The 26,967-nt window shown below is 48.8% G+C and overlaps 1 protein-coding gene, 6 non-coding genes and 2 pseudogenes across 7 annotated transcripts in view; all 9 read left to right on the top strand.

The window, feature by feature from the left end:
- The window catches only part of LOC136311154 (uncharacterized), a 27,420-nt gene extending 642 nt beyond the window's left edge, over positions 1-26,778 (top strand). The window contains exons 2-5 of the mRNA XM_066240382.1: positions 930-1,064; positions 3,470-3,604; positions 6,010-6,144; positions 26,667-26,778. Coding sequence (XP_066096479.1) covers positions 930-1,064; positions 3,470-3,604; positions 6,010-6,144; positions 26,667-26,778 — 517 coding nt within the window. The remainder of the gene's footprint in view (positions 1-929; positions 1,065-3,469; positions 3,605-6,009; positions 6,145-26,666) is intronic.
- LOC136311382 (small nucleolar RNA SNORD116) lies at positions 1,125-1,217 on the top strand. Its single transcript, XR_010726774.1, has one exon. It is a non-coding gene; the product is annotated as a small nucleolar RNA SNORD116 (small nucleolar RNA).
- Positions 3,665-3,757, top strand: LOC136311383 (small nucleolar RNA SNORD116). Its single transcript, XR_010726775.1, has one exon. It is a non-coding gene; the product is annotated as a small nucleolar RNA SNORD116 (small nucleolar RNA).
- On the top strand, positions 6,205-6,297 carry LOC136311384 (small nucleolar RNA SNORD116). The gene has a single exon (XR_010726776.1). It is a non-coding gene; the product is annotated as a small nucleolar RNA SNORD116 (small nucleolar RNA).
- Positions 7,526-7,601, top strand: LOC136311377 (small nucleolar RNA SNORD115; annotated as a pseudogene).
- LOC136311363 (small nucleolar RNA SNORD115) lies at positions 10,126-10,206 on the top strand. The gene has a single exon (XR_010726762.1). It is a non-coding gene; the product is annotated as a small nucleolar RNA SNORD115 (small nucleolar RNA).
- On the top strand, positions 16,133-16,208 carry LOC136311376 (small nucleolar RNA SNORD115; annotated as a pseudogene).
- Positions 18,358-18,438, top strand: LOC136311362 (small nucleolar RNA SNORD115). The gene has a single exon (XR_010726761.1). It is a non-coding gene; the product is annotated as a small nucleolar RNA SNORD115 (small nucleolar RNA).
- On the top strand, positions 21,320-21,386 carry LOC136311426 (small nucleolar RNA SNORD109A). Its single transcript, XR_010726811.1, has one exon. It is a non-coding gene; the product is annotated as a small nucleolar RNA SNORD109A (small nucleolar RNA).
- Positions 26,779-26,967: the final 189 nt, after the last annotated feature.

Below are 26,967 nucleotides of genomic sequence, written 5' to 3' on the forward strand. Positions count from 1 at the left end.
CCGGCGTCCCCAGGCTGCGGCCCCTTCTGCGGCGCAGCGATGGAGGCGATGTTTTTGCAGGCATCAGGATCCTCCTTTGGTCAAGGCAGCTACTGCAAACATTTCTGCCGAGGTCGGGTATGACTTCTTCCTGGATGAGGAAATGCCCAGTCCCTGGCGGGGACTGAGCCCTCAGTTTCAGGGGAGTTCCAATGGGGGTCCCGTCGGGTGCAGAACAGCCATTCTTGTTTTATTTAACCTGATGAGCCACTGAGGACAATTCTCCTAAATGAACTCAGTGTTTTAGGTGCAGTGGTTGGCCGCTTTGGGAGGAAGAAGGTTTACTTCTGACTGTGGGTTGTGTCTCAACGAGATTGGTTTGCTCAGCTCCCTGTTCATGTGTTTACCGTAGTCATTGACGTCTTAGTCAGGAATCTGAGTCCCAGGACGGGGTCGTTCTTTCTTGTGGACAGGTGCAGGCTGGTTTTTATTAAGTGTGCACTACGTGTGCCAGTTTGCAGGGACCAGCCCAGCCCTGCGACTAAGGTGATGTGAAATCCTGGATCAGGACGAGAATGAACGTACAACGGGTGTGATTTGTTCGGACGGAGCAGCGGTGGAAATAACCGTGTCTCTTAAGCGTTTTAGAAGGTGTCTGAGGACAAAGTTGTCTTCTGTCTTTGAAGGCCAGTCTTCCTTTGTTGGGAAGCAGGGTGTGCGTCTGGGGGACGTGCTTTGTCAGGTGCTGAGTCCTGTGCCCATGACCACATGCACACACAGCTGCATCCCTGCCCTCGGGGTCTCACACACGCCTGCAGTCACTTCTCAGGGACAGAGGTGCACGAGAGACAGGTGCAAGGCTCACCTGGGGGATAGGTTAGCCTGATTCTTGTTACCCGAGAACCTGGGTGCATTTCTCAAATGTGCGTGCGATTTCTCTCCACGTCCAGGCGGAGTGGCCGTGCAAGGTTCACCGTCAGCCGTGAAGAGATGACATCCCTCTCCCTCGGTGACAGGAGGTGTGTGGGCGTCCCGGAGGAAGTGTGCCCACGGCTGTGCCCGGTGCCCGTGGATCACTCGGGCAGGTGAGCCTTCCTGTTCCCCTCTTGTCCCCGGTCAGTAACACAGGACCCCGGAACGTGCTCGGATCGATGATGAGTCCCCAAAAAACATTCCTTGGAAAAGCTGAACAAAATGAGTGAGAACCCCAACCGTCGTTCTCATCGGATCTGAGGTCCACCAGCACGTTCAGTGCCCCAGGGACTGGAAGAGTGAGGGGCAGCTTCCCCCCCCCCCCCGTCACACTCACATGGGCACCATTCAGAGTGTCAGCATTCCAGATCCTGCAGTCTTGCTGTTGTATTTTCCTTGTGTCCATGTGGCTTGAGGATGAGTTGTTGGGACGAATGGCCGTGTTTTGTCCACTTGGCTGGCACCCATTCAGGGCCCAATGAGTAGGGAGTGGGGTCAAGGCTGAGGCCATGTGAGCTCAGGACATGGATCTGTGTGGGCCAGGTTCCCAGTGCAGATGTTGGTTCTGGGGTGTTGTGTTCAGGAAGGGAGGAAGGGGAGTTAGTTGTACGGTTTCTGACAGCCCATGCCAGACCAACGCTGTTACTTTCTGGGGCCTGGTCAGGAACTGGAGTCCCAGAGTGTGCGTGGCCGGGCGGAGGGGTGTGGCTGTGTTGCTGCAGCTCCCTGCTCCTGGGTTTACCACACTCACCCCGTCCTCCTGGAGGACGGCCACCGGGGACGGTTCTGGGGACCATGGGCAGAGTCATCATGATGTTCTGATGACGTGGACGATGACGTGAACGGGAAGGACTGAGTGGGAAAGGTCAGGTCGTGTGTGATTCCATCAAGTTGCATGGGACACGATGTGTCTTTCTGCACCAGCCGAGTGTACTCACTTCCCAGGGGATATTTCTGGTCCTCCATGAGGCTGTCCCTGGGTGATGAAGCAGAATACCTGGGGGTTTTCCTATATGTGGCTGTGGCACCTCACCTTGGTCACGTGACATCCCCACATGAGCGTAGTGGCAGAAGTCTTCAGGGCGTGTTGTGCTGTGCCGCACGTGGCACAGGAAATTGATCGTGTTGTTTCCCGAGGACTCATGTTCTGCGTTCTGATTCCCAGTGCCATGAAGATGTCCCCAGGCCTGTGACTTTAGGGCAGCCACCTCTGATCCAGATGGCAGAGAAAAACCTTGTTGACCCTTTGCTCTTGTGAGACATGGATATTTTTATGTCATGGTATTCCCCCGAAGACGTTCTGAGAACTCTTTTGGCAAGGGTGTGTCCTATTACGTTCCCATGGGTGGTATGTTTTGTGGAAGAGTGTCCCTGAGTTCCGTACTACCAGCTCACCAGCCCAGGACAGATGACCTCCCGGCAAAGGTCCCCATGTCTTTGGGAGGAAAATGTGCTTCCTCTCCGTTCTTGTTCTTGAGCATGGAAGAGCATTAGAGCTGTCGTGAGGTCAGTGGTGGTGATGACCTGCCAAGGGAGTTGGGTCCACCCTGAGACCAGTGCTGTTGACTCTCACAAAATCCAAGTGTTCGACGGCGTCCCCAGGCTGCGGCCCCTTCTGCGGCGCAGCGATGGAGGCGATGTTTTTGCAGGCATCAGGATCCTCCTTTGGTCAAGGCAGCTACTGCAAACATTTCTGCCGAGGTCGGGTATGACTTCTTCCTGGATGAGGAAATGCCCAGTCCCTGGCGGGGACTGAGCCCTCAGTTTCAGGGGAGTTCCAATGGGGGTCCCGTCGGGTGCAGAACAGCCATTCTTGTTTTATTTAACCTGATGAGCCACTGAGGACAATTCTCCTAAATGAACTCAGTGTTTTAGGTGCAGTGGTTGGCCGCTTTGGGAGGAAGAAGGTTTACTTCTGACTGTGGGTTGTGTCTCAACGAGATTGGTTTGCTCAGCTCCCTGTTCATGTGTTTACCGTAGTCATTGACGTCTTAGTCAGGAATCTGAGTCCCAGGACGGGGTCGTTCTTTCTTGTGGACAGGTGCAGGCTGGTTTTTATTAAGTGTGCACTACGTGTGCCAGTTTGCAGGGACCAGCCCAGCCCTGCGACTAAGGTGATGTGAAATCCTGGATCAGGACGAGAATGAACGTACAACGGGTGTGATTTGTTCGGACGGAGCAGCGGTGGAAATAACCGTGTCTCTTAAGCGTTTTAGAAGGTGTCTGAGGACAAAGTTGTCTTCTGTCTTTGAAGGCCAGTCTTCCTTTGTTGGGAAGCAGGGTGTGCGTCTGGGGGACGTGCTTTGTCAGGTGCTGAGTCCTGTGCCCATGACCACATGCACACACAGCTGCATCCCTGCCCTCGGGGTCTCACACACGCCTGCAGTCACTTCTCAGGGACAGAGGTGCACGAGAGACAGGTGCAAGGCTCACCTGGGGGATAGGTTAGCCTGATTCTTGTTACCCGAGAACCTGGGTGCATTTCTCAAATGTGCGTGCGATTTCTCTCCACGTCCAGGCGGAGTGGCCGTGCAAGGTTCACCGTCAGCCGTGAAGAGATGACCTCCCTCTCCCTCGGTGACAGGAGGTGTGTGGGCGTCCCGGAGGAAGTGTGCCCACGGCTGTGCCCGGTGCCCGTGGATCACTCGGGCAGGTGAGCCTTCCTGTTCCCCTCTTGTCCCCGGTCAGTAACACAGGACCCCGGAACGTGCTCGGATCGATGATGAGTCCCCAAAAAACATTCCTTGGAAAAGCTGAACAAAATGAGTGAGAACCCCAACCGTCGTTCTCATCGGATCTGAGGTCCACCAGCACGTTCAGTGCCCCAGGGACTGGAAGAGTGAGGGGCAGCTTCCCCCCCCCCCCCGTCACACTCACATGGGCACCATTCAGAGTGTCAGCATTCCAGATCCTGCAGTCTTGCTGTTGTATTTTCCTTGTGTCCATGTGGCTTGAGGATGAGTTGTTGGGACGAATGGCCGTGTTTTGTCCACTTGGCTGGCACCCATTCAGGGCCCAATGAGTAGGGAGTGGGGTCAAGGCTGAGGCCATGTGAGCTCAGGACATGGATCTGTGTGGGCCAGGTTCCCAGTGCAGATGTTGGTTCTGGGGTGTTGTGTTCAGGAAGGGAGGAAGGGGAGTTAGTTGTACGGTTTCTGACAGCCCATGCCAGACCAACGCTGTTACTTTCTGGGGCCTGGTCAGGAACTGGAGTCCCAGAGTGTGCGTGGCCGGGCGGAGGGGTGTGGCTGTGTTGCTGCAGCTCCCTGCTCCTGGGTTTACCACACTCACCCCGTCCTCCTGGAGGACGGCCACCGGGGACGGTTCTGGGGACCATGGGCAGAGTCATCATGATGTTCTGATGACGTGGACGATGACGTGAACGGGAAGGACTGAGTGGGAAAGGTCAGGTCGTGTGTGATTCCATCAAGTTGCATGGGACACGATGTGTCTTTCTGCACCAGCCGAGTGTACTCACTTCCCAGGGGATATTTCTGGTCCTCCATGAGGCTGTCCCTGGGTGATGAAGCAGAATACCTGGGGGTTTTCCTATATGTGGCTGTGGCACCTCACCTTGGTCACGTGACATCCCCACATGAGCGTAGTGGCAGAAGTCTTCAGGGCGTGTTGTGCTGTGCCGCACGTGGCACAGGAAATTGATCGTGTTGTTTCCCGAGGACTCATGTTCTGCGTTCTGATTCCCAGTGCCATGAAGATGTCCCCAGGCCTGTGACTTTAGGGCAGCCACCTCTGATCCAGATGGCAGAGAAAAACCTTGTTGACCCTTTGCTCTTGTGAGACATGGATATTTTTATGTCATGGTATTCCCCCGAAGACGTTCTGAGAACTCTTTTGGCAAGGGTGTGTCCTATTACGTTCCCATGGGTGGTATGTTTTGTGGAAGAGTGTCCCTGAGTTCCGTACTACCAGCTCACCAGCCCAGGACAGATGACCTCCCGGCAAAGGTCCCCATGTCTTTGGGAGGAAAATGTGCTTCCTCTCCGTTCTTGTTCTTGAGCATGGAAGAGCATTAGAGCTGTCGTGAGGTCAGTGGTGGTGATGACCTGCCAAGGGAGTTGGGTCCACCCTGAGACCAGTGCTGTTGACTCTCACAAAATCCAAGTGTTCGACGGCGTCCCCAGGCTGCGGCCCCTTCTGCGGCGCAGCGATGGAGGCGATGTTTTTGCAGGCATCAGGATCCTCCTTTGGTCAAGGCAGCTACTGCAAACATTTCTGCCGAGGTCGGGTATGACTTCTTCCTGGATGAGGAAATGCCCAGTCCCTGGCGGGGACTGAGCCCTCAGTTTCAGGGGAGTTCCAATGGGGGTCCCGTCGGGTGCAGAACAGCCATTCTTGTTTTATTTAACCTGATGAGCCACTGAGGACAATTCTCCTAAATGAACTCAGTGTTTTAGGTGCAGTGGTTGGCCGCTTTGGGAGGAAGAAGGTTTACTTCTGACTGTGGGTTGTGTCTCAACGAGATTGGTTTGCTCAGCTCCCTGTTCATGTGTTTACCGTAGTCATTGACGTCTTAGTCAGGAATCTGAGTCCCAGGACGGGGTCGTTCTTTCTTGTGGACAGGTGCAGGCTGGTTTTTATTAAGTGTGCACTACGTGTGCCAGTTTGCAGGGACCAGCCCAGCCCTGCGACTAAGGTGATGTGAAATCCTGGATCAGGACGAGAATGAACGTACAACGGGTGTGATTTGTTCGGACGGAGCAGTGGTGGAAATAACCGTGTCTCTTAAGCGTTTTAGAAGGTGTCTGAGGACAAAGTTGTCTTCTGTCTTTGAAGGCCAGTCTTCCTTTGTTGGGAAGCAGGGTGTGCGTCTGGGGGACGTGCTTTGTCAGGTGCTGAGTCCTGTGCCCATGACCACATGCACACACAGCTGCATCCCTGCCCTCGGGGTCTCACACACGCCTGCAGTCACTTCTCAGGGACAGAGGTGCACGAGAGACAGGTGCAAGGCTCACCTGGGGGATAGGTTAGCCTGATTCTTGTTACCCGAGAACCTGGGTGCATTTCTCAAATGTGCGTGCGATTTCTCTCCACGTCCAGGCGGAGTGGCCGTGCAAGGTTCACCGTCAGCCGTGAAGAGATGACCTCCCTCTCCCTCGGTGACAGGAGGTGTGTGGGCGTCCCGGAGGAAGTGTGCCCACGGCTGTGCCCGGTGCCCGTGGATCACTCGGGCAGGTGAGCCTTCCTGTTCCCCTCTTGTCCCCGGTCAGTAACACAGGACCCCGGAACGTGCTCGGATCGATGATGAGTCCCCAAAAAACATTCCTTGGAAAAGCTGAACAAAATGAGTGAGAACCCCAACCGTCGTTCTCATCGGATCTGAGGTCCACCAGCACGTTCAGTGCCCCAGGGACTGGAAGAGTGAGGGGCAGCTTCCCCCCCCCCCCCGTCACACTCACATGGGCACCATTCAGAGTGTCAGCATTCCAGATCCTGCAGTCTTGCTGTTGTATTTTCCTTGTGTCCATGTGGCTTGAGGATGAGTTGTTGGGACGAATGGCCGTGTTTTGTCCACTTGGCTGGCACCCATTCAGGGCCCAATGAGTAGGGAGTGGGGTCAAGGCTGAGGCCATGTGAGCTCAGGACATGGATCTGTGTGGGCCAGGTTCCCAGTGCAGATGTTGGTTCTGGGGTGTTGTGTTCAGAAAGGGAGGAAGGCGAGTTCTTGTGGTTGTCCATTCTTTTTTTTTTTTTCCATTTTTTATTTTTTTATAGCTGGAAACGGGGAGGCAGTCAGGCAGACTCCTGCATGCGCCCAACCGGAATCCACCTGGCACACCACCAGGGGGCAATTCTCTGCCCATCTGGCGTGTTTTTCTGTTGCTATCAGAGTCATTCTAGGGCCTGAGGCAGAGGCCACAGAGCCATCCTCAGCGCCCGGGCCAACTTTGCTTCAATGGAGCCTCGGCTGTGGGAAGGGAAGAGAGATACAGAGAGGAAGGAGAGGGGGACGGGTGGAGAAGCAGATGGGCGCCTCTCCTGTGTGCCCTGGCTGGGAATCGAACCCGGGACTCCCGCACGCCAGGCCGACGCTTTACCACTTAGCCAACCGGCCAGGGCTCGTCCATTCTTTTATTGTGAGCCATAGGCCTGGTCTCACATGTACCTGGGACGTATTTTTTTTTATGCGAGGCACTAGCTGTATTTGTTTCCATCACATTCAGTGTGGAAATCCTATATGTATTTGTGTTTGTATGTGTTTGTTTGTTTATTGGGAATCAATAATGTGCCGTCTTTTACTGATTTATTTCTTCAGTGTGTGAGTAACTGACTTATTCATATTTGGAATGGTTAGACCTCACCAAGCAGCACTCTGCAGGAGCTTCACTCCAGTAGTGCCGGAACAAGTCACTCAGATGTCTCTTTTGCTCTCCTCCTTCTTCAGGTCATGTCCCCAAGAAAGACGACCTTCACAGGCTGTCTGTGTCAGGGCTCGTCCAGCAGTGGTGCCATGCAGGTCACAAGGCCACCGTGGTGCCCTCCGTTCTGGGAAACGTGCCTGGTGAGCATACGCATGTGCAGCTGTCCAGATGTCTGCCTGCGAATTGCCGCCCTTGGGTCAGTGATCACAATACTGTCTTGAAGAGAGATGATGACTTAAAATCACGCTGTATAAGGCTGTGCTGAGGCCCAGTGTCGTGACAGCATTGTGGCACCACGTTGGGGACTTATTTCCCTGTCGAACAGTGGGACTGTGGTCTTGAGGCAAGAACTTCTTGAGGGAACCCACATGCCTCTCCCTGGCCCCTTGCTGTGGACACGGCCGGCTCGTGTCAGAGGCTCTGACGGTGCCCCGTGGTTCCTCCCTCATGGACAACCCTGCCCGAGTCCGAGGTGTCAAGCTGGTGACGACTGCTTTAGTGTTTCAGGTGAGTGGGATGTCTTTGGTCTTGGATAGAGACCAGCACAGAAAAGGCATAAAAAGCAAGCGCTTTCTTAGACAGAGAGATTCTGTGCCCTGTCTTAAACCTCAGTGTCAGTACAGGATACATTCTTTGTTGTGTCCATTTGGGCACAGATCCCTTTAAAACCAAAGATTTTTTTTTTTAAAGGAATCAGACTATTGTTAGTTTTTATGGAAGCTGGAAGAACTCTGTCATTTATGTAGAGCTTAATACCAGTTACAATACTTTCATAGACTTACTACAGTGGTTCTCAAACTTTTTGAAGTCGGGGCGCATTTAAAATTGTACAAATAATTGTAGGCGCCCTATATACAAATTTCTAAGAAATATGTTATAATAATTAAGTCAAATATTTAAAATATATATATAAAGTCCAAACATGCTTTTATGGTAATTAAAAGAAATATGAATAAATTAATTTTTTTCTGACATTAAAAAACATTTTTATGTTATAGTTTTTGAGTTATGCTTTTTAGAATTTGTAAAAAGATTAAAAATTTTAAAAAACAACAAAAACATTATCTTTTCATCTATATGCATTCTTAGTAAGATTTAGTAAATTCAGTTAAGTGAATTGGGAATCGAACCCGGGACTCCCGGGTGAATGTGTTAAGTTTTTTCATTCTTGTGTTTATGAGAAACATGAGACTGATGTGTCCTAGCAATTTCTTCAATGTTTGGGCATATGTTTGTAAGGCAAACTCTTATTTCCTCATCAACACATTGAAGAATTCCTCTCTTTTTGCTTTTAATTGTGTTGAGTGCAGAACCCCCCCACCATACATATCATCTTAACTTTACACCAAAGGATAGAAGAAACTTGCCTCCAGTCTTTCTGGGGAACATGGGGGTGTAGTGTAAACAATCCAGCACCACAGCTTAACAGCCCTTTGCAACCTAATCAGGCAAATGAGGTGGGGGGTTGGGCAGACTGTCAGCTTATAGCCAATTCCCCACACCTCTGTCCTCCCAAAATCTAAACTCCAAAAACCTTGTTGGTGTTTTAGTCCCCAACAGGCACATATTTCTCTGGAATTCCTAGGGTGCACCTGGAAATCTTTGAGAGTACAGCAGTGCGCCCTGGCACACACTTTGAGAACCACTGACTTAATACATGAAAAGTGTCGTGGTCACTGTTGGTAATGTAAAGTTGTTTGTGTACAAAAGGACATTCCCATGGTGCTTAGCAATTAAACTGCAGCGCTGATTTTTTCCCATGAGCCCATGGTCCAGAAACACTCTAGATCTTTGGGATAGGTGAATGTGATCTGTTAGGAAATGTTATGGGCATACCATGTCCATAGATAGAATTGTGGGCATTTGATAATTTAGTTTTTTTTCAATTGGCATTTTGACATCTTTTGCTTAAATGAACTCAAGATGCTCTTATCCCCAAATAATTGTTAGCTCTCGGATTACGGTTCTAAAGGATGTCAGATAATATCCTGTTTTTCTCATATGGCGTCAGTTAGGGTCTGGAGATTATTCCCAGATCGTTGTTTTATCTGGACTTTGACTTCTGATCGCCACAAAAGTGTGGCCTCTAGTCTTATACCATGAGGAGCTGGTCCTGACATTGCTTTGTGGGGCTGACGGTGAGGTAAGAATGGGACCCCCAAAGAAAATACAGTTGGACTTCAGACATTGGTTTTTAAGTTTGCATGGAGGGTGATGTTCTCAAGGAATTCAAGAAATGCGCAACATTGAAGGCGTCCAGGTATCTGTGTGCCCTGGAGCACCTCACGTAGGAATTCATGTTGTCATTCTTCTGTCATGAGTCATAGTCCTGGCCTTGCATGTATCTGAGACTTCCTGTTTTCATGCCAGACCCTAGCTGTATGTGTTTTCTTCACCTTCCATGTGGAAATTCTATCCATGTTTGTGTCTGTTAGGAATCTCTAATGCACAGCCTTGTATTGATTCATTTTTTTATCCTGTGAGTTATTGAGTCATTAATATTTGGAATGATCAAACCTCACAGAGGAGCAACATACATGACCTTCACTCAAAAGGGTGATAGGACAGGTCATTCCTACAGCTCTTTTCCTCCTCCTCCCCCTCCTTCAGGTCATGACCCCAAGAAAGACTTTGGTTTGGCCTCGAGCTTCCCAGGCTCTCTGGGTCAGGCCTCTCCCAAAAGCAGAGCCGTGCAGGTCACAAGGGCACCTTGTTGTGCTCAGTTCTGGGAGACGTGCCTGGTGAGCATACGCATGTGCGGTTACCCAGATATCTGCCTCGCATTCCTGCCATTGGGTCAATGATGACAACCCTTATTGTCTCGAAGAGAGATGATGACATAAGAATCATGCTCAATAGGATTACGCTGAGGCCCAGTGTAGGTGTCAACATTGTGGCACCACGTTGGGGAGTCTTATTTTTCTCTGTAACAGTGGGATTGTGTTTTGAGGCAAGCAGTTCCTGAGGGAGCCCCGCGTGCCTCTGCCTGCGCCCTTGCGTGTGCACACAGGCGGCTCGTGTTGCGAGGCTTTGATGGTGCCCCCTAGTGTCTCCCTCACAGACAACCATGCCCAAGGCCAAGAATTCAGACTGTTTTCTCTCTCTCTCTCTCTCTCTCTCTCTCTGTTTCAGCAGGGGGACCTCGCAGCAAGTTGGTGTCGGTTGTCTTAATGTTTCAGGTGAGTGGATGTCTTTGTTCTTGGATAGAGGCCAGTGATAAAAAAGGCGTAAGCAGCAAGCTCTCCTTTAGATGAAAAGATGTTGATGTTCTGTCTTAAACCTCAGTATTGATGCGGGATATTTTCTTTGTGACAGTTTGGGCATGGATCACTTGAAAACAAAGGTTTCCTCCTTTTTTGAAAGGCATCAGACTGAAGAGGCTAATTTTTTTAATTGAATCTGGAAGAATTGTCACATCATTTGTGGGCAGCGTATGGCCAGTTACTCCCATAGACTTATTGCATGGTCAGTGTTGGAAATGTAAAGATGTTTGTGTACAAAAAGTTATGCCTGTGCTGGTTAGCAATTGAACTATAGCCATGATTCCTTCCCATGGGCCTATGTTCCAAAACTCTAAAGCAGGGTCCCCAAACTTTTTACACAAGGGGCCAGTTCACTGTCCCTCAGACCATTGGAGGGCCAGACTATAAAAAAAACTATGAACAAATCCCTGTGCACACTGCACATATCTTATTTTAATTTAATTTAATTTAATTTTTTTATTTTTTTACAGAGACAGAGGTCAGAGTGAGGGATAGACAGGGACAGACAGACAGGAACAGAGAGATGAGAAGCATCAATCATTAGTTTTTCGTTGCGCATTGCGACACCTTAGTTGTTCATTGATTGCTTTCTCATATGTGCCTTAACCATGGGCCTTCAGCAGACCAAGTAACTCCTTGCTTGAGCCAGTGACCTTGGGTCCAAGCTGGCAAATTTTTGCACAAACCAGATGAGCCCACGCTCAAGCTGGCGACCTCAGGGTCTCGAGCCTGAGTCCTTGGCATCCCAGTCCGATGCTCTATCCACTGTGCCACCGCCTGGTCAGGCTGCACATATCTTATTTTAAAGTAAAACAACAAAACGGGAACAAATACAATATTTAAAATAAATAACAAGTAAATTTAAATCAACAAACTGACCAGTATTTCAATGAGAACTGTGGGCCTGCTTTTGGCTGAGATGGTCAATGTCCGGTTCCATATTTGTCACTGCTAGCCATAACAAGTGAGGCAAGTGTGCATCAGTTAGTCTAGATCTGGCTGGAGAGTTCAGATGTTTCATTCTGGAAAAAGTCTGTTCACAGACATAAGTGCTGCCAAAGATGGTTGCCATTTTGAGTGCATGGTTCCTGAGATTAGGATATGTCTCAGAGGGGAGAGATGCATAGAAATTAGGCAAGCTGCTTGACTTGAATGCGTCTTTCATAGAGTCACAATTCGGCAGCTCAGCCAGTTCCATTTGGTCAATTGTATCCACATTTTCAATGTCAATAGAAAATGGGTTGAGGAAAAGCTGTATCTCCTGTTCATGGAGATGAAGCTCTTTAAATCTGAATTGGAACTCCTTTTGCAACTTTTCCAGTGAATCCGCACATGTTTCTTTTGGGAATGCAATCAAGAGTTTTTCCGCTAACAGATTTTGAGTTAAGGGGAGATGGCAGAAATTTTCCTCCTTCACTTGTTTGATAAGGAGGCCTAATTTTACTTCAAATGCTTTTACATGTGATTGCATATCATAGATGAGCTTCCCTTTTCCTTGAAGTTGCACATTGACACTGTTGAGTAGCCCTGTTACATCTGTCAGAAAGGCGAGGTGCCATTTCCATTCTGCATCATGGAGCTCTGGTACTTCTTTGTTTTTTGAAAGCATAAAAGCTGTAATCTGTGGAAGTAAGTCATAGAAATGTCTCAAAACTCTCCCTCGACTCAGCCAACGGACTTCGGTGTAGTACAGAACATCTTCATAGGCCACATTTAGCTCAGACAGAAATTGCCTGTGGTTTAGTGCATTAGCTCTAATGAAGTTAACACAACGTACCACAATTTTCATAACAGAGTCCCACTTCCGTGGTTTACTACATAGCGCTTAGTGGTGGATGAGGCAGTGTATGGCTATTGGATGAGAATGTTACGTTTGTCCACCTCTAGGTTAATGCGAGCAATTACTCCTTTCTTAGGCCCCACCATGCTAGGAGCACCATCAGTTGTCACACTGGCTAGTTTAGCCCAGTCCCTCTCCAAATCCTTCACAGTTTGGGAAACCTTTTCATAGACATCCTCTCCTGTAGTTGTTCCTTTGATGCTTTGCAGTGCAGCAAGCTCTTCTGTGACTTTGAAATTGTCATTCGTCCCACGAATAAAAATTAGAAGTTGTGCAGAATCACGAACATCATTGCTCTCATCGAGTGCCAAGGAAAAATAAGAAAGTTTTCTTGCAGAGTTTTGCAAATGCTGATGCAAATTGTCTCCCATTTCTTCAATCCTTCGTGTAATTGTAAATCCTGAAAGACTAACTGTACTAAATAAGTCTGCCTTTTCTGGCCTGACCTGTGGTGGCGCAGTGGATAAAGTGTTGACCTGGAAATGCTGAGGTCGCTGGTTCGAAACCCTGGGCTTCCCTGGTCAAGGCACATATGGGAGTTGATGCTTCCTGCTCCCCCCTTCTCTCTCTCTGTTTCTCTCTCTCTCTCCCTCTCTCTCTCCTTTCTAAAATGAATAAATAAAATTTAAAAAAAAAAAAAAAAAAAAGTCTGCCTTTTCTGGACACATCTCTTTGGCAACAGAAAGAAGGCACTCTTTAACAAATTCTCCCTCCACGAATGGTCTGCCAGTGCACGCCGTTAGCTTGGCAACTTGAAAACATGCCACTTTGCCCAGCACCGCCTCCAGTGCTGTGTTCAGGGATGGCGGTGACCAGCCTGTGACACTGTGTACACAGCGTCCTGGACACCTGCAGCAGCAGCGATGGGCCTCTTCTGTGGGAAGCCCACTGCTGCATGTTTCCCCTATTATAAGACACCTCCTAAAATAAGACAGCCCTGCCTTCTGGGGGTAAAATTAATATAAGACAGGGGCTTATAATAGGGGAAACATGGCGTGTAGTAATGTGGGGGGAGACTTTGGGCAAAGGGAGGTTATAGGGGCCGTTAGTTGTACATTTGGGGGAGTAGGGGGGCCATTGTACTGTGTAGTAATGGTTATAGCGCTTTGCCTTTCTTCCTACTTCTGTTATTTCACACTGCTTCCGGTGGTGTGGGGCACCGCAGCCGCAGACCGGATGTGCATCATATGACGCGCTTCTGGAGCCGTGACGTGGACATCCCGCGTCACCGGAAGTAGTGCTGTAGTGAGCGACACTGCGCTTTGCGGCACCGCCACATACAGTCAGTACTCCAGGAGCACAGGATGCGGATGCTCCTCTCACTGACCACCAATGAAAGAGGTGCCCCTTCTGGAAGTGCAGCGAGGGGCCGGAAAAATGGCCTCAGGGGGCCGCAGTTTGGGGACCCCTGCTCTAAACACTTTTGGGAGAAGTGAGTGTGATCTGTTAGAAAATGTTATGGGCCCTGGCCGGTTGGCTCAGCGGTAGAGCGTCGGCCTAGCGTGCGGAGGACCCGGGTTCGATTCCCGGCCAGGGCACACAGGAGAAGCGCCCATTTGCTTCTCCACCCCTCCGCCGCGCTTTCCTCTCTGTCTCTCTCTTCCCCTCCCGCAGCCAAGGCTCCATTGGAGCAAAAATGGCCCGGGCGCTGGGCATGGCTCTGTGGCCTCTGCCTCAGGCGCTAGAGTGGCTCTGGTCGCAACATGGCGACGCCCAGGATGGGCAGAGCATCACCCCCTGGTGGGCAGAGCTTCGCCCCTGGTGGGCGTGCCGGGTGGATCCCGGTCGGGCGCATGCGGGAGTCTGTCTGACTGTCTCTCCCTGTTTCCAGCTTCAGAAAAATGAAAAAAAAAAAAAAAAAAAGAAAATGTTATGGGCATACCATGTCCATGGACAGAATTGTTAGAAAATGTTATGGGCATACCATGTCCATGGACAGACTTGTTAGAAAATGTTATGGGCATACCATGTCCATGGACAGACTTGTTAGAAAATGTTGTGGGCATACCATGTCCATGGACAGACTTGTTAGAAAATGTTGTGGGCATACCATGTCCATGGATGGAATTGTTAGAAAATGTTATGGGCATACCATGTCCATGGGCGGAATTGTTAGAAAATGTTATGGGCATACCATGTCCATGAACGGAATTGTGGGTATTTGACACTAGTTCTTTTTGATTGACATTTTGCGATCTTTTTGGTTGAGTGTCCTCAGGATGATTGTGTCCCCAAATAAGTTTTAACTCTTGTATTACAGTTGTGCTAAAGCAGGGGTAGTCAACCTTTTTATACCTACCGCCCATTTTTTATCTCTGTTAGTAGTAAAATTTTCTAACTGCCCACAGGTTCCACAGTAATGGTGATTTATAAAGTAGGGAAGTCACTTTACTTTATTAAATTTATAAAGAAGAATGACAGCAAGTTAAAGCATATAATAATTACTTACCAAGTACTTATGTCGGATTTTTGCTAAGTTTGGCAGAATAAATCTTTATAAAACAACTTACTATAGTTAAATCTATCTTTTTATTTATACTTTGGTTGCTCTGCTACCGCCCACCATGAAAGCTGGAACGTCCACTAGTGGGCGGTAGGGACCAGGTTGACCACCACTAGGGGGTGGTAGGGACCAGGCTGACGACCACTAGTGGGTGGTAGGGACCAGGCTGACCACCACTAGGGGGTGGTAGGGACCAGGCTGACCACCACTAGTGAGCAGTAGGGACCAGGCTGACCACCACTAGTGAGTGGTAGGGACCAGGCTGACCACCACTAGGGGGCGGTAGGGACCAGGCTGACCACCACTCGTGGGCGGTAGGGACCAGGCTGACCACCACTCGTGGGCGGTAGGGACTAGATTGACTACCACTGTCCTAAAGGATGTCAGATAATGTTTGGTGCTAGGCATGGTTTTGAGACTATTTGTAAGTGATTATTGCACTTTGACTTTCACTTCTGAGTTACACAAAAGCGTGGGGTCTAGTTTCATATTCTGGGGAGTTTTGGCATAGTGTTCTTGGCATTGGTGGTGAGGTATGAAAGGGAACTATTAAACGGTTGTGTTGCTTGTGTTAAACCTTGATTTTTAAGTTTCCATGGTGGGTGGGATGCACCTTGAATTCAGGAAACGAGCAACATTGAAGGCGCCCAGTCTGTGTCTGCCTGGAGCACCTCTCATGGGAGTTTATTTTGCATTAATTTTTTTTAATCAGGAACCTCATGCCTGGCCTTGTGAATATCTGAGATGTACTGTTTTCATGCCAGACACTTCCTGTATACATTCTGTTCAATTTTCATGTAGAAATTATATAAATTTGTGTGTGTGTGTATAATGTGTGTCTCTAAGGAATCTATAATGCCCTACCTTCATGATTAATTTGTTCAATCTATAAGTTATTCATTTATTCATATATGGAATGATCATACCTCACAAAGGAGCAACATCATGATCTTCACTCCCAGTGGTGACGGAACAGGTTGCTCAGACGACTCTCTTCCTCTTCCTCCTTCTCAGGTCATGGACCCAAGAGAGTCTTTGGTTTGACCTTGGGCTTCCCATCTTTGCTGTGTCAGGGCTCGTCCAGCAGTGGAGCCATGCAGGTCACAAGGCCACCTTGTCCTCAGTTCCAGGAAACGTGCCAGGTGAGCATACGAATGTGCAGGTGTCAGATATCTGCCTGCGAATTGCCGCCCTTGGGTCGATGATGATGATACTGTCTTGAAGAGAGATGATGACATAAAAATCATGCTTAGTGGACTAGGCTGAGGCCCAGTGTAGGTGACAACATTATGGCACCACGTTGGGGAGTATTATTTCCCTCAGAGCAGTGGGGTTGTGTTCCTGAGGCAGGCAGTTCCTGAGGAAATCCCGCGTGCCTCCCCCGACCCCCTGCGTGTGAACCTGGCTGGCTTGTGTCACAGGCTCTGATAGTGCCCTGTATTTTTTTCTCAGAGACAGCCATGCTTCAGGCCAAGGTTTCAAACTCTTTTTTTTTTCTTTCCTCTTTTTGTGTCTGCAGTGAGACCCTCTGGTAAGCTGGTGGTGGTCGCTTTAATGTTTCAGGTGAGTGGATGTTTTTTGGTCTTGGATAGAGACCAGAAATAGAAATGGTGTATAAGTAGCAGGTTCTACCGTAGACAAAACGATGTTGGGTTTTTGTCTTAAACATCAGTATTGATACACGATATTTTCTATATGGGTGTCAGTTTTGGAGAATATTCCCTTTAGCGAAAGATTTCCTCCTCTTCTGAAATGAATCAGACTGGAAGTAGGCTAATTTTTTTTTTTTTTTTGGATGGTATCTGGAAAAACTTGAGTTATTTATGGGGGAGCTTACGGCCAGTTACTCTTATAGACATGATAAATGTCATGGTCATTGTTGGAAATGTAAACATGTTTTGTGTACAGAAGGACATGCCCATGGTGGTTAGCAACTGAACTTCAGCAGTGATTTCTTTCCATGGGCCTATGTTTTAAAATACTATAGAACTTTGGGATAAGTGGATGTGATCTGTTAGAAAAGGTAGTAGGGCCCTGGCCGGTTGGCTCAGCGGCCTGGCGTGCGGGGGACCCAAGTTCGATTCCCGTCCAGGGCACATAGGAGAAGCGCCCATTTGCTTCTCCATCCCCTCCCCTCCTTCCTCTCTGTCTCTCTCTTCCCCTTCTGCAGCCAAGGCTCCATTGGAGCAAAGATGGCCCGGGCACTGGGGATGGCTCCTTGGCCTCTGCCCCAGGCGCTAGAGTAGCTCTGGTCACGGCAGAGCGACGCCCTAGAGGGGCAGAGCATCGCCCCCTGGTGGGCAGAGCATCGCCCCCTGGTGAGCGTGCCGGGTGGATCCCGGTCGGGCGCATGCGGGAGTCTGTCTGACTGTCTCTCCCTGTTTCCAGCTTCAGAAAAATACAAAAAAAAAAAAAAAAACCTTAAAAAAAAAAAGAAAAGGTAGTGGGAATATCGTGTCTATGGACAGAATTGTGTGCATCTGCCACCAGTTCTTTTCGATTGTTGTTTTGAGATCTTTTTGGTTGAGTGTCCTCAGGACGCTTGTGTCCCCAAATAAGTCTTTGCTCTCAGCTCACGGTTGTCCTGAGGGATATCAGGTAATGTTTAGTATTTAATGTATGGTGCTAGGTAGGATCTTGGGAATATTTTTAAATGATTATTGTATCTTGACTTTGACTTTTGATTTACATGAAAGTGTGGTGTCTAGTTCTGTATTCTGGGGAGGCTTTGTTGACATTGCTCTCGGAGTTGATGGTGAGGGATGAAAGAGGACTCCAACATGGAAGAACAGCCTGTGCGAATCCTTGGTTTTTATGTTTCTGTGGTGAGTGGGATTCACCTGAAATTCAGGAAATGAGCCATAATGAAGGTGTCCAGGTATTTGAGAAGCTGTTTCCTAGAGCAACTCCCATTTGGATTAATGTCACATTAATTTTTTTTTTATCATGAGCCATAGGACTGGCCTTGTGAGTGTCTGAGATGTATTGTTTTCATACCAGGTGCTTACTGTATGCATTCTGTTCGGTTTCACCGATCCTATAAATCCTATAAATTAGTATGCATGTGTGTGAGTGTGTTTGTCTTTTGGTAACCTGTAATGCCCAGACTTGATTGATTGATTGATTGATTCATTCATTCATTCATTCTATCAGTTACTGGTTTATTCATTTGGAATGATCATTACCTCACAAAGGAGGAACATGCATGAGCTTCACTCCCAGTGGTGACAGAGCAGATCATTCACATGGCTTTCTTCCTCCTCCTCCTCCTCCTCCTCAGGTCATGTCCCCAAAGAAAGACTTTGGTTTGACCTCAAGCTTCCCAGCTTGGCTGTTTCAGGCTTCTTCCAGAAGTGGAAGCGTGCCTGGTGAGCAGACGCATGTGCAGTTGTCAGATTCTGCCTGCGAATTGCTGCCATTGGGTCAATGATGACAACCCTTATTGTCTCGAAGAGAGATGATGACGTAAAAATCATGCTCAATAGGATTACGCTGAGGCCCAGTGCAGGTGACAATGTTGTGGCACCACATTGGGGAGACATTTTCCTCTAAGCAATGGGGTTGTGTGGTTGAGGCGAGCAGTTTGTTGAGGGAGTCCTGTTCCTCTGTCTGCACGTGCACACGGCTGGCTCGTGTTCAGAGGCTTTGAAGGTGCCGCACTGGTGTTTCTCACGGAGGCCCGTTCCCAGGACTGAGGGTTCAGACTCTTTTCTTTCTCTCTCTGTGTCTGAAGTGAGACCTGGTGGCAAGGTGGTGGCAGTGGCCTTCATGTTTCCGGTGAGCGGATGTCTTTTGTTATGCATAGAGACAGGACACAGAACGAGTATGAGCAGGAAGCTCTTTTTCCCTTAGGCAGTAAAGATGCTGGTGTTGTGTTAAGCCCGTGTGTATACCGGATATATTCTTTCTGCATGTAAGATTAGGGAACAGTCCTTTTAAAACCAAAGAGTTTTTTGTTTCCTGAAATGAATCAGACTGAAGGAAGTTAATTTCTTTTTTGATGGGCTCCTGAAGAACTCTCACATCATTGGAGAGCTGAAGGCTGTCCCTCTCATAGACTTAATCCATGATACCTGTCATGGTCAGTGTTGGAAATGTAGAGATGTTTGTATGGAAAAGTTCATGCCCACAGTGGTTAGCAGTTGAAGTGCATCAGTGATTTCTTCCCATGGGCCTGCATTGCAAAACAATATAAAACTTTGGGATAATGTCATGGGCATACCATGTTTATGGACAGAGTTGTTGGCATTTGACACTCTAGTTCTTTTCGATTGGCATTTTGACATCTTTTGTTTGACTGTACTTGGGACATTTGCTTCCTCAAAGAACTGTTAGCTCGGAATTTATTTGATCTCAGTGATGCCAGATAACGTTCAGTTTGTTACAGGGAACTCAGATTTTAGAAACCAGACATTTTGAGAAAATGACAAGCCTTTCTTTTAAAGGATATTTTCTGAGGTTTTTGAAAAGAAAATGTAGTTTGTACCATTGTAATGAGGAACGGGTTTTGCAGAAATTCAGATATTCGGGAGTATTTGCAGGTTACCAAGGGCAAGAATCCATGAAATAGACGTGGCTCATGTGTGTTGTTGCTATAATGTTTCCCCTTGTCAGATACGATGGAGACTAGCCTGGGGCCGTGCCCTGTGATCTGTGTGTGAAAAGGACTGAGGAGCCAGGAGAGGAAGCCGCAGGTGCTGAGGAGCCAGGAGAGGAAGCAGCATCCTGGTGCAGGTGCAGCGGATCCATCGTTACTGACTGTCGGAACCTCCAAGGTGATGGCGCCTGAGTCCACAGTGGCCCCTGACTCTCTGTGTCTGTGATGTAAGGTAGATGTTTCAGCATCAAAAACCGCCCCGCTGCAAAATACCCCTTCAGGGTCCCTCTAGATGGGGGGTCCTGGGAGGCTGTGGGAGTCACCAGCATATAGGAGCATTCGTGCGGCGTGCAGGACGCTTACCGTGCCCGCTGTGAGGCACCGCCAGCGGCACATTAGGGGCATTGGTGCGGCGTGCAGGACGCTTACCGTGCCCGCTGTGAGGCACCGCCAGCGGCACATTAGGGGCATTGGTGCGGCGTGCAGGACGCTTACCGTGCCCGCTGTGAGCGTACCGCCAGCGGCACATTAGGGGCATCGGTGCGGCGTGCAGGACGCTTACTGCTTAGCTGTCCCGTATGAGCCAAGGACACGCATAAGTATCTGATGCCGCCAAGGTCCTGCCGAGGGGCCTTCTAGTACAAAAAAATAACCCTTTCAGAGCCGGCCCGGCTGAGGCCGTCCTTGGTGGCCCACGGCCCCGCCCACGCGCCCCTAGTTGTGCTGCATCGCAGAGCATTTCCCATCAAGTGTGTCTGCGTCGTCTGTATCGGGCGGAGCACAGCTGCGGATTGTCCGCTCCAGAGACAACTAGCAGAGGGGGGCGGTACAGAGAATCATGGGACATTTGAAAAGTAAAGAATTCCGGGAGAAAACACTGAGATGAACAAAGGACAAATGTGACTGCAGGTCCGGTGGCCTTGATGGTCGCGGCACGGGCAGCAGTCTGATGAACTGAAACAGGCGTTGTTTTTAACTCCGCGCCACTTCTGACTGATCTGTTTCTGTGTGTGTCTGTGGGCAGGTGGTTCGCTGCGGGGCAGAAGCTTGAACAAGTGCTCATTCCTGCCAAGTGAACCCGTTATCCGCCAGGGACAGGGGATAGATGTTTTTCTTGGTGAGTGTGCCCCACCCCATGGCTCAAGTATTTATTGTTTCTTCCCTTCTTGAAATCTCTTTTTTAAGTAACCTGAGTAATTTGGGGGACTCATTACAATGCATTTTGTATCGGATGCCAATCCTCTTGTCATGAAGTCCAGATGTGCACAATATTGATTTTTATCTTTATCTGGAACATTCAGAGCATAGATGCTTCTGCTTACATTTGTATTGTAGTGATGTTATATATATTATATAATTGATATTATGTTGTATAATGTACATATTATATATATAATATCACTGCAGTACAAATATAAGCTGAAGCATAACATGTACCAAGCATAATATGTATCAATATATATTGCATGTGAATGATAAAGAATAATGTATATAAATTGTATATAGGTCATATATAAAGATATACTATTATTTTGCTACCTCATTAATCAACTAAAATTTTAAACAGTAAAAGAGTTTCTTTTTATTCCCAGTAGATTTTACCTGATTCTGTTAAAACAGTCCCGGTCCCATCTTTTCATGCGTGGGGCACGTGTGGGCTGCACTTTCCCGCCCTCTGTTCTGTGGGCTGTGGGCCGTAGGCGACAAGCCCGCATGCGGGGAGCCTGGCTGCAGAAATGCTTATTTGTCGGCCAGTCGGGGGGGGGGGGCGGGGGGGTCTTGTCTGGATCAGTGATGAGCGCAGTTGTCTGAGGACGCTGAGGGACTCCTTGCAGATGTCAATCTGAGATCCAGATCTGGGACCCCCTCGCGGGACAAATAAGACTGGCCAAGCCTGGCTTGATGTCGCGACCCTTCAGTAGTGACACAGCCCAGCTGTGCGCAAGGCGTTCACACCCTGTCCGATGAGGCTGGAAGCCGCTTTGGATGTGACCAGTGATCCGAGCCTTGCTGTGCTCTGTTCACGGTGAACAGGGTGTTGTAGACACAGGTCCCGGTATTTAGGGACTCACTCGGTTCTGGAATAACGAGCCAGAGAATAAAGTAGAGACTGAGTTAAGAAGGGAGCCAGCGACTGGGACGGACATGGCATGTCTCATTCGTGCTGGGCTGAAAAACAAGGGAATGTTGACAGCGCATGTTTAGTAATGGCAGGGGACCAGTTTTAGTTCTCTGTGGCCATCAGTATTGAGTAGTTTCTAAGATTCTCTCTTTGCTTTTTTAATGTTTTTTAAAGTCACGTTTTGCTGAGACCGAGGGCTGAAATCGGGTCGTCCACTTCAGAGAAGGGGTAAGTACCTTACCAAGATCCTTTGAAGTTGAGACATCATATGTTCTATGAGGAGTCCTCAGGCCTCTGCCCTTATATTTACACGATGTGCCTTTTTCCTTAATAAGACCCTCACAAAGCTTACCTGCCTTGTTGAACCTTATAATTTCTTCCTCCATTTTAACTTTTTTTTCATTTTGATGGAAAAATGTTGATATTAAAAGAATTTTTAGCAATTTTATATTGGATTAAGAATTATTGCCTGACCTGTGGTGGCGCAGTGGATAAAGCATTGACCTGGAAATGCTGAGGTCGCCAGTTCGAAACCCTGGGCTTGCCTGGTCAAGGCACATATGAGAGTTGATGCTTCCAGCTCCCCCCCCCTTCTCTCTCTCTGTTTCTCCTTTCTCTATCTCTCCCTCTCCTCTGTAAAAAAAAAAAAGAATTATTGTTGCCCTGGCCAGTTGGCTCAGCGGTAGAGCATCGGCCCGGCATGTGGAAGTCCCAGGTTTGATTCTCCGCCAGGGTACACAGGAGAAATGCCCATCTGCTTCTCCACCCTTCCCCCTTTCCTTCCTCTCTGTCTCTCTCTTCCCCTCCTGCAGCCAAGGCTCCATTGGGCAAAGTTGGCCCGGGCGCTGAGGATGGCTCCATGGCCTCCGCCTCAGGCGCTAGAGTGGCTCTATTACAACTGAGCAACACCCCAGATGGGCAGAGCATCACCCCCTGGTGGGCATGCTGGGTGGATCCTGCTCGGGCGCATGCGAGAGTCTGTCTGACTGCCTCCCCTCCTCTCACTTTAGAAAAATACAAAAAAAAAAAAGAATTGTGTAAAACAATGAGCCATGATATTATGCAAGATTCCCTGTCTGGTTAATTATTCAGATTTCTGAACAGAGACTCCATGATCATAAACTTTCATGGTGGGCAACAGCAGAGCAACCAAACGGCGCCATGACTGGCCCACCATGAAAGCTGGAACGCCCACTAGTGGGCGGGAGGGACCAGGTTGACCAGCTCTGCAAAAGTGGGTGGTTTTTATAGAAAGGTTCGCCATCACGGCTCTAGGACCATGAAGTTTTTCAAGGATAAATGTTTCAACATGTTTGTTTTCCTTGTTTGTCCATTTGTTGCTTCCAGTGTTACATCCCACGTAGGACTGGAGTCAGGCGGTCGCTCAGTTTGTGTCTGACTTGCTGCGCGGAGCATGCTGTCCCTCCGGGTCCGTCCTGTTGTCACCAGTGGCCGCGTGTCATCGTATCTCATGGCTGCGTAGTACTCTGCTGTATGTACGGACCGCATCTCCTGTGTCCAGTCCCTTATCAAAGGACACTTGGGTTGTTTCCATGTCTTGGCCACCGTGAACAATGCTGCAATGAACATGGGTTGCATGTGTCTTTGCAAATAAATGTTTTCAAATTTTTCAGGTAGGTACCCAGAGAGGGATTGCTGGGTCCTATGGTAACTCTATAATTAACTTTTTGAGGGGGGGGGGCTCCATAATGTTTTCCTCTACAGTTCACATTCCCACCAGCAGTAAAATGAGGGTCCCTTTTCTCCATAGCCTCTCCAACACTATTACCTGTCTTGATGGCAGCCAATCTAACAGGTGTGAGGTGGTATCTCATGGTTTTGATTTGTATTTCCCTAATAGCTAGTGAAGTTGAACATCTCTTCATATATTTGTTGCCCGTTTTTATGTGTCTTCTGTGGATAGGAGTCTGTTCTGGTCCTCTGCCCTTTTTTTTTTTTTTAAGATTTTTTTATTTATTCATTAGAGAGAGAGAGAGAGAGAGAGAGAGGAGGGGGAGGAGCAGGAAGCATCAACTCCCATATGTGCCTTGACTGGGCAAGCCCAGGGTTTCGAACCGGCGACCTCAGCGTTTCCAGGTCGACGCTTTATCCACTGCGCCACCACAGGTCAGGCTGCCCATTTTTTAATTGGATTGTTTGTTGGTGTTTAGTTGGCGTTGAGTTGTTAGATTTTGGATATTAACCCACTTCCAGGGCCATTGTTTGCAAATATCTTTGCCCACTGGGTTGGTTGCCTTTTTGTTTTCTTGGTGGTTTTTTCTTTTCCTGTGGAAACCTCATAGACACAGACAGCAGCACGGTGGTGACCAGAAGGAGGGGGGGGTGAGTAGAAAACAGGAAAGGGGTCAAATACACGGTGACGGAAGTAGGTCTGACTTTGGGGTGGTGGGCACACAGTGCAATATTCAGATGTTGTATCAAAGACTTGTCTACTTGAAACCTGTATAATTTTATTAACCAATGTCACCCCAATAAATTGAATAAAAACTGCAAGCTTTGACAACCTTCAGTGCTGACCAAGATTGGTGCAATCAGAACGCTGATAAAGTGGTGGGAGAGTGTAAGATGGGACGACTGCTTTGGAAGAAAGGCTGCATGCAGTGTTTCTTTGACAACCTTCAGTGTTGACTAAGATGTGGTGCAATCAGAACACTGATAAAGTGGTGGGAGAGTGTAAGATGGGACGACTGCTTTGGAAGAAAGGCAGTGTTTCTTTTGAAACGAAATCGTTCAATTGTCATCACTGTTTCAGGCATAAAAAAAAGGATGGGCCTGACCAGGCGGTGGCGCAGTGGGTAGAGCGTCGGACTGGGATGCGGAGGACCCAGGTTCGAGACCCCGAGGTCGCCAGCTTGAGCGCGGGCTCATCTGGTTTGAGCAGGGCTCACCAGCTTGGACCCAAGGTCGCTGGCTCGAGCAAGGGGTCACTCGGTCTGCTGAAGGCCCGCGGTCAAGGTACGTATGAGAAAGCAATCAATGAACAACTAAGGTGTCACAACGAAAAACTAATAATTGATGCTTCTCATCTCTCTCCGTTCCTGTCTGCCTGTCCCTGTCTATCCCTCTCTGACTCTCTGTCTCTGTAAAAAAAAAAAAAGATGTGTCAGAGGCATCAGTTGGAGAGAGATGAAACTATCATATCGTTATTTCTCGCTGAAGCGTGGACTCCACGTGCCGAGGGGAAGTGCGTCCCTGCATGTCCTGGGAAGCCGTGTTAGAGGTGATGTTTCCTGGGACTCGTCTCCTTGGCAGCGTTCTCTCGCGGGTTCTATCCAGTAGAACTTATTTCTGTATTAATTTATTACAGTGTTTTCTTTTTGACATTTATTCTCTCGAACCCCTGGGGATAATGCTCAAGAACAAACAACTTAAAAAAAATAGTCATAGAGGCCCTGGCCAGTTGGCTCAGTGGTAGAGCATCGGCCTGGTGTGCGGGGGACCCGGGTTCGATTCCCGGCCAGGGCACATAGGAGAGGCGCCCATCTGCTTCTCTACCCCTCGCCCTCTCCTTCCTCTCTCTCTCTTCCCCTCCCGCAGCGAGGCTCCATTGGAGCAAAGATGGCCCGGGCACTGAGGATGGCTCCATGGCCTCTACCTCAGGCGCTAGAGTGGCTCTGGTCGCAACAGAGCAACGCCCACCAGGGGTGTTGCCGGGTGGATCCCAGTCGGGCGCATGCGGGAGTCTGTCTGACTGTCTCTCCCCGCTTCCAGCTTCGGAAAAATACAAAAAATAAATAAATAAATGAAAATAGTCATAGATCAAAGAGAAAGTTAACTGCCAAATATGGAACTCAGCAAGCTGGGTGAGGATGACGGGAACAGCGGGCCCATGTGCCCTTGGAAAGGACATTCTCCCAAACCCGTTTGTGTACTTGTGACCTTTAGTGGACTCACAGATTCATGGGGCTGGGTTGACTGTCTCACAGGCGGATGCACACTGTAGAGTCAGTCGGTGGCCAGGGGACTGCCCAACATTACAGCAGGACTCAGACAGGGAGGTGGGGGGTGACCGGCGGGCGAGACCCCGCCCCGGTGGCTGGCTCCAGCCTCCTCCCCAGAGCTGCCCCTGCAGACCTCTGCTGCCTCCTTAGCTGAGGTCGCCAGTGGAGTTTACCAGGGTGACACCAGGATGATCCAGGTGTCAGGTGCGCAGTTCTGACACATTGTGTGTTCACCTTCCGAGCCCAGTTTCCACCCGTCACCTCGCCCTCCTCCAGCTCGTGCCCTCCCCTCCTCCGGCCATCGCGAGACTGTGGTCTGTGTCCGTGAGCTTTCTCCTTTTTTTTTTTTTTGCTCAGTCCCTCGCTATCTATGAGTCTGTCTCTGTTTTGCTTATTCCTTCTGTTGGTTAGATTCCACTGGTGAATCACATTGTGTGCTCCTCACTCGTCTCTCTCTGCCAGACTCACCTCACTCAGCATAATGCTCTCCAGATCCCTCCCTGCTGTCGCCAAAGGTAAGACTTCCTTCTTTTTGTTTTAAGTTTATAAAAACGGAATTACAGAAGTTTGTTCTCTTTGTGACTGCCTCCTCTGCCCAGGATTCATGCTGGTCAGATGAAAATTGCATCTGACACGTCGAATGTATTACTGTACGTTGGTTAGTAATGTTCTCTTGTTATCTTCTATGTATTAATATTTTGTGTTGTATCTCATTCTGGAAGGTCTCTGTCATATTAATTATTTCAAGTTGCTAATTTATATATATATATATATGTATATATATATTTGTAAAGCTTTTACTTTTTTATTTTGGTGGGGAGAGACAGAGAAGGGGGAGAAGCAGGAAGCATCCACTCCCCATATGTGCCTTGACTGGACAAGCCGGGGTTTCGAACCGGCGACCCCAGCGTTCCAGGTCGACGTTTTATCCACTGCGCCACCACAGGCCAGGCTGATTTATATTTTTAAATACTGCGTGCATGTCTACTACTTTGCCGATTTCTGCTCTTACAGGCTTCTGGAATGCGACCTGCTTCTCTCTGTCTAGATTCTGTGAGCCGGGCGGGGCTGCTCTGGGGCCGCCCTCAGGTGCCGCGGTGCTCTTCGCTCTGCGTTTCCTGCGCTCTGAGTCTGCCTCAGCTCCGCCCTCTGACCTCTGACCTGCAGGTCGGTCTGGTTTGGACTGCGGATCCTTTCGACGGGCATCGCTGATTTCCAAGCAGTTGGGCTTTTTTTTTCTTGGTTTTTATTACTGATTTCTCGTAATTCTGTATTAAGAGAAAGCGGATTTTAAAACGATTTCATTCCTTCGGGATGATTTTCTATCTCTGTCGGGACCCAGGGTGTGG

The sequence above is a fragment of the Saccopteryx bilineata genome, chromosome 7 (assembly GCF_036850765.1).
Source record: "Saccopteryx bilineata isolate mSacBil1 chromosome 7, mSacBil1_pri_phased_curated, whole genome shotgun sequence".
Classification (NCBI taxonomy): Eukaryota; Metazoa; Chordata; class Mammalia; order Chiroptera; family Emballonuridae; genus Saccopteryx; species Saccopteryx bilineata.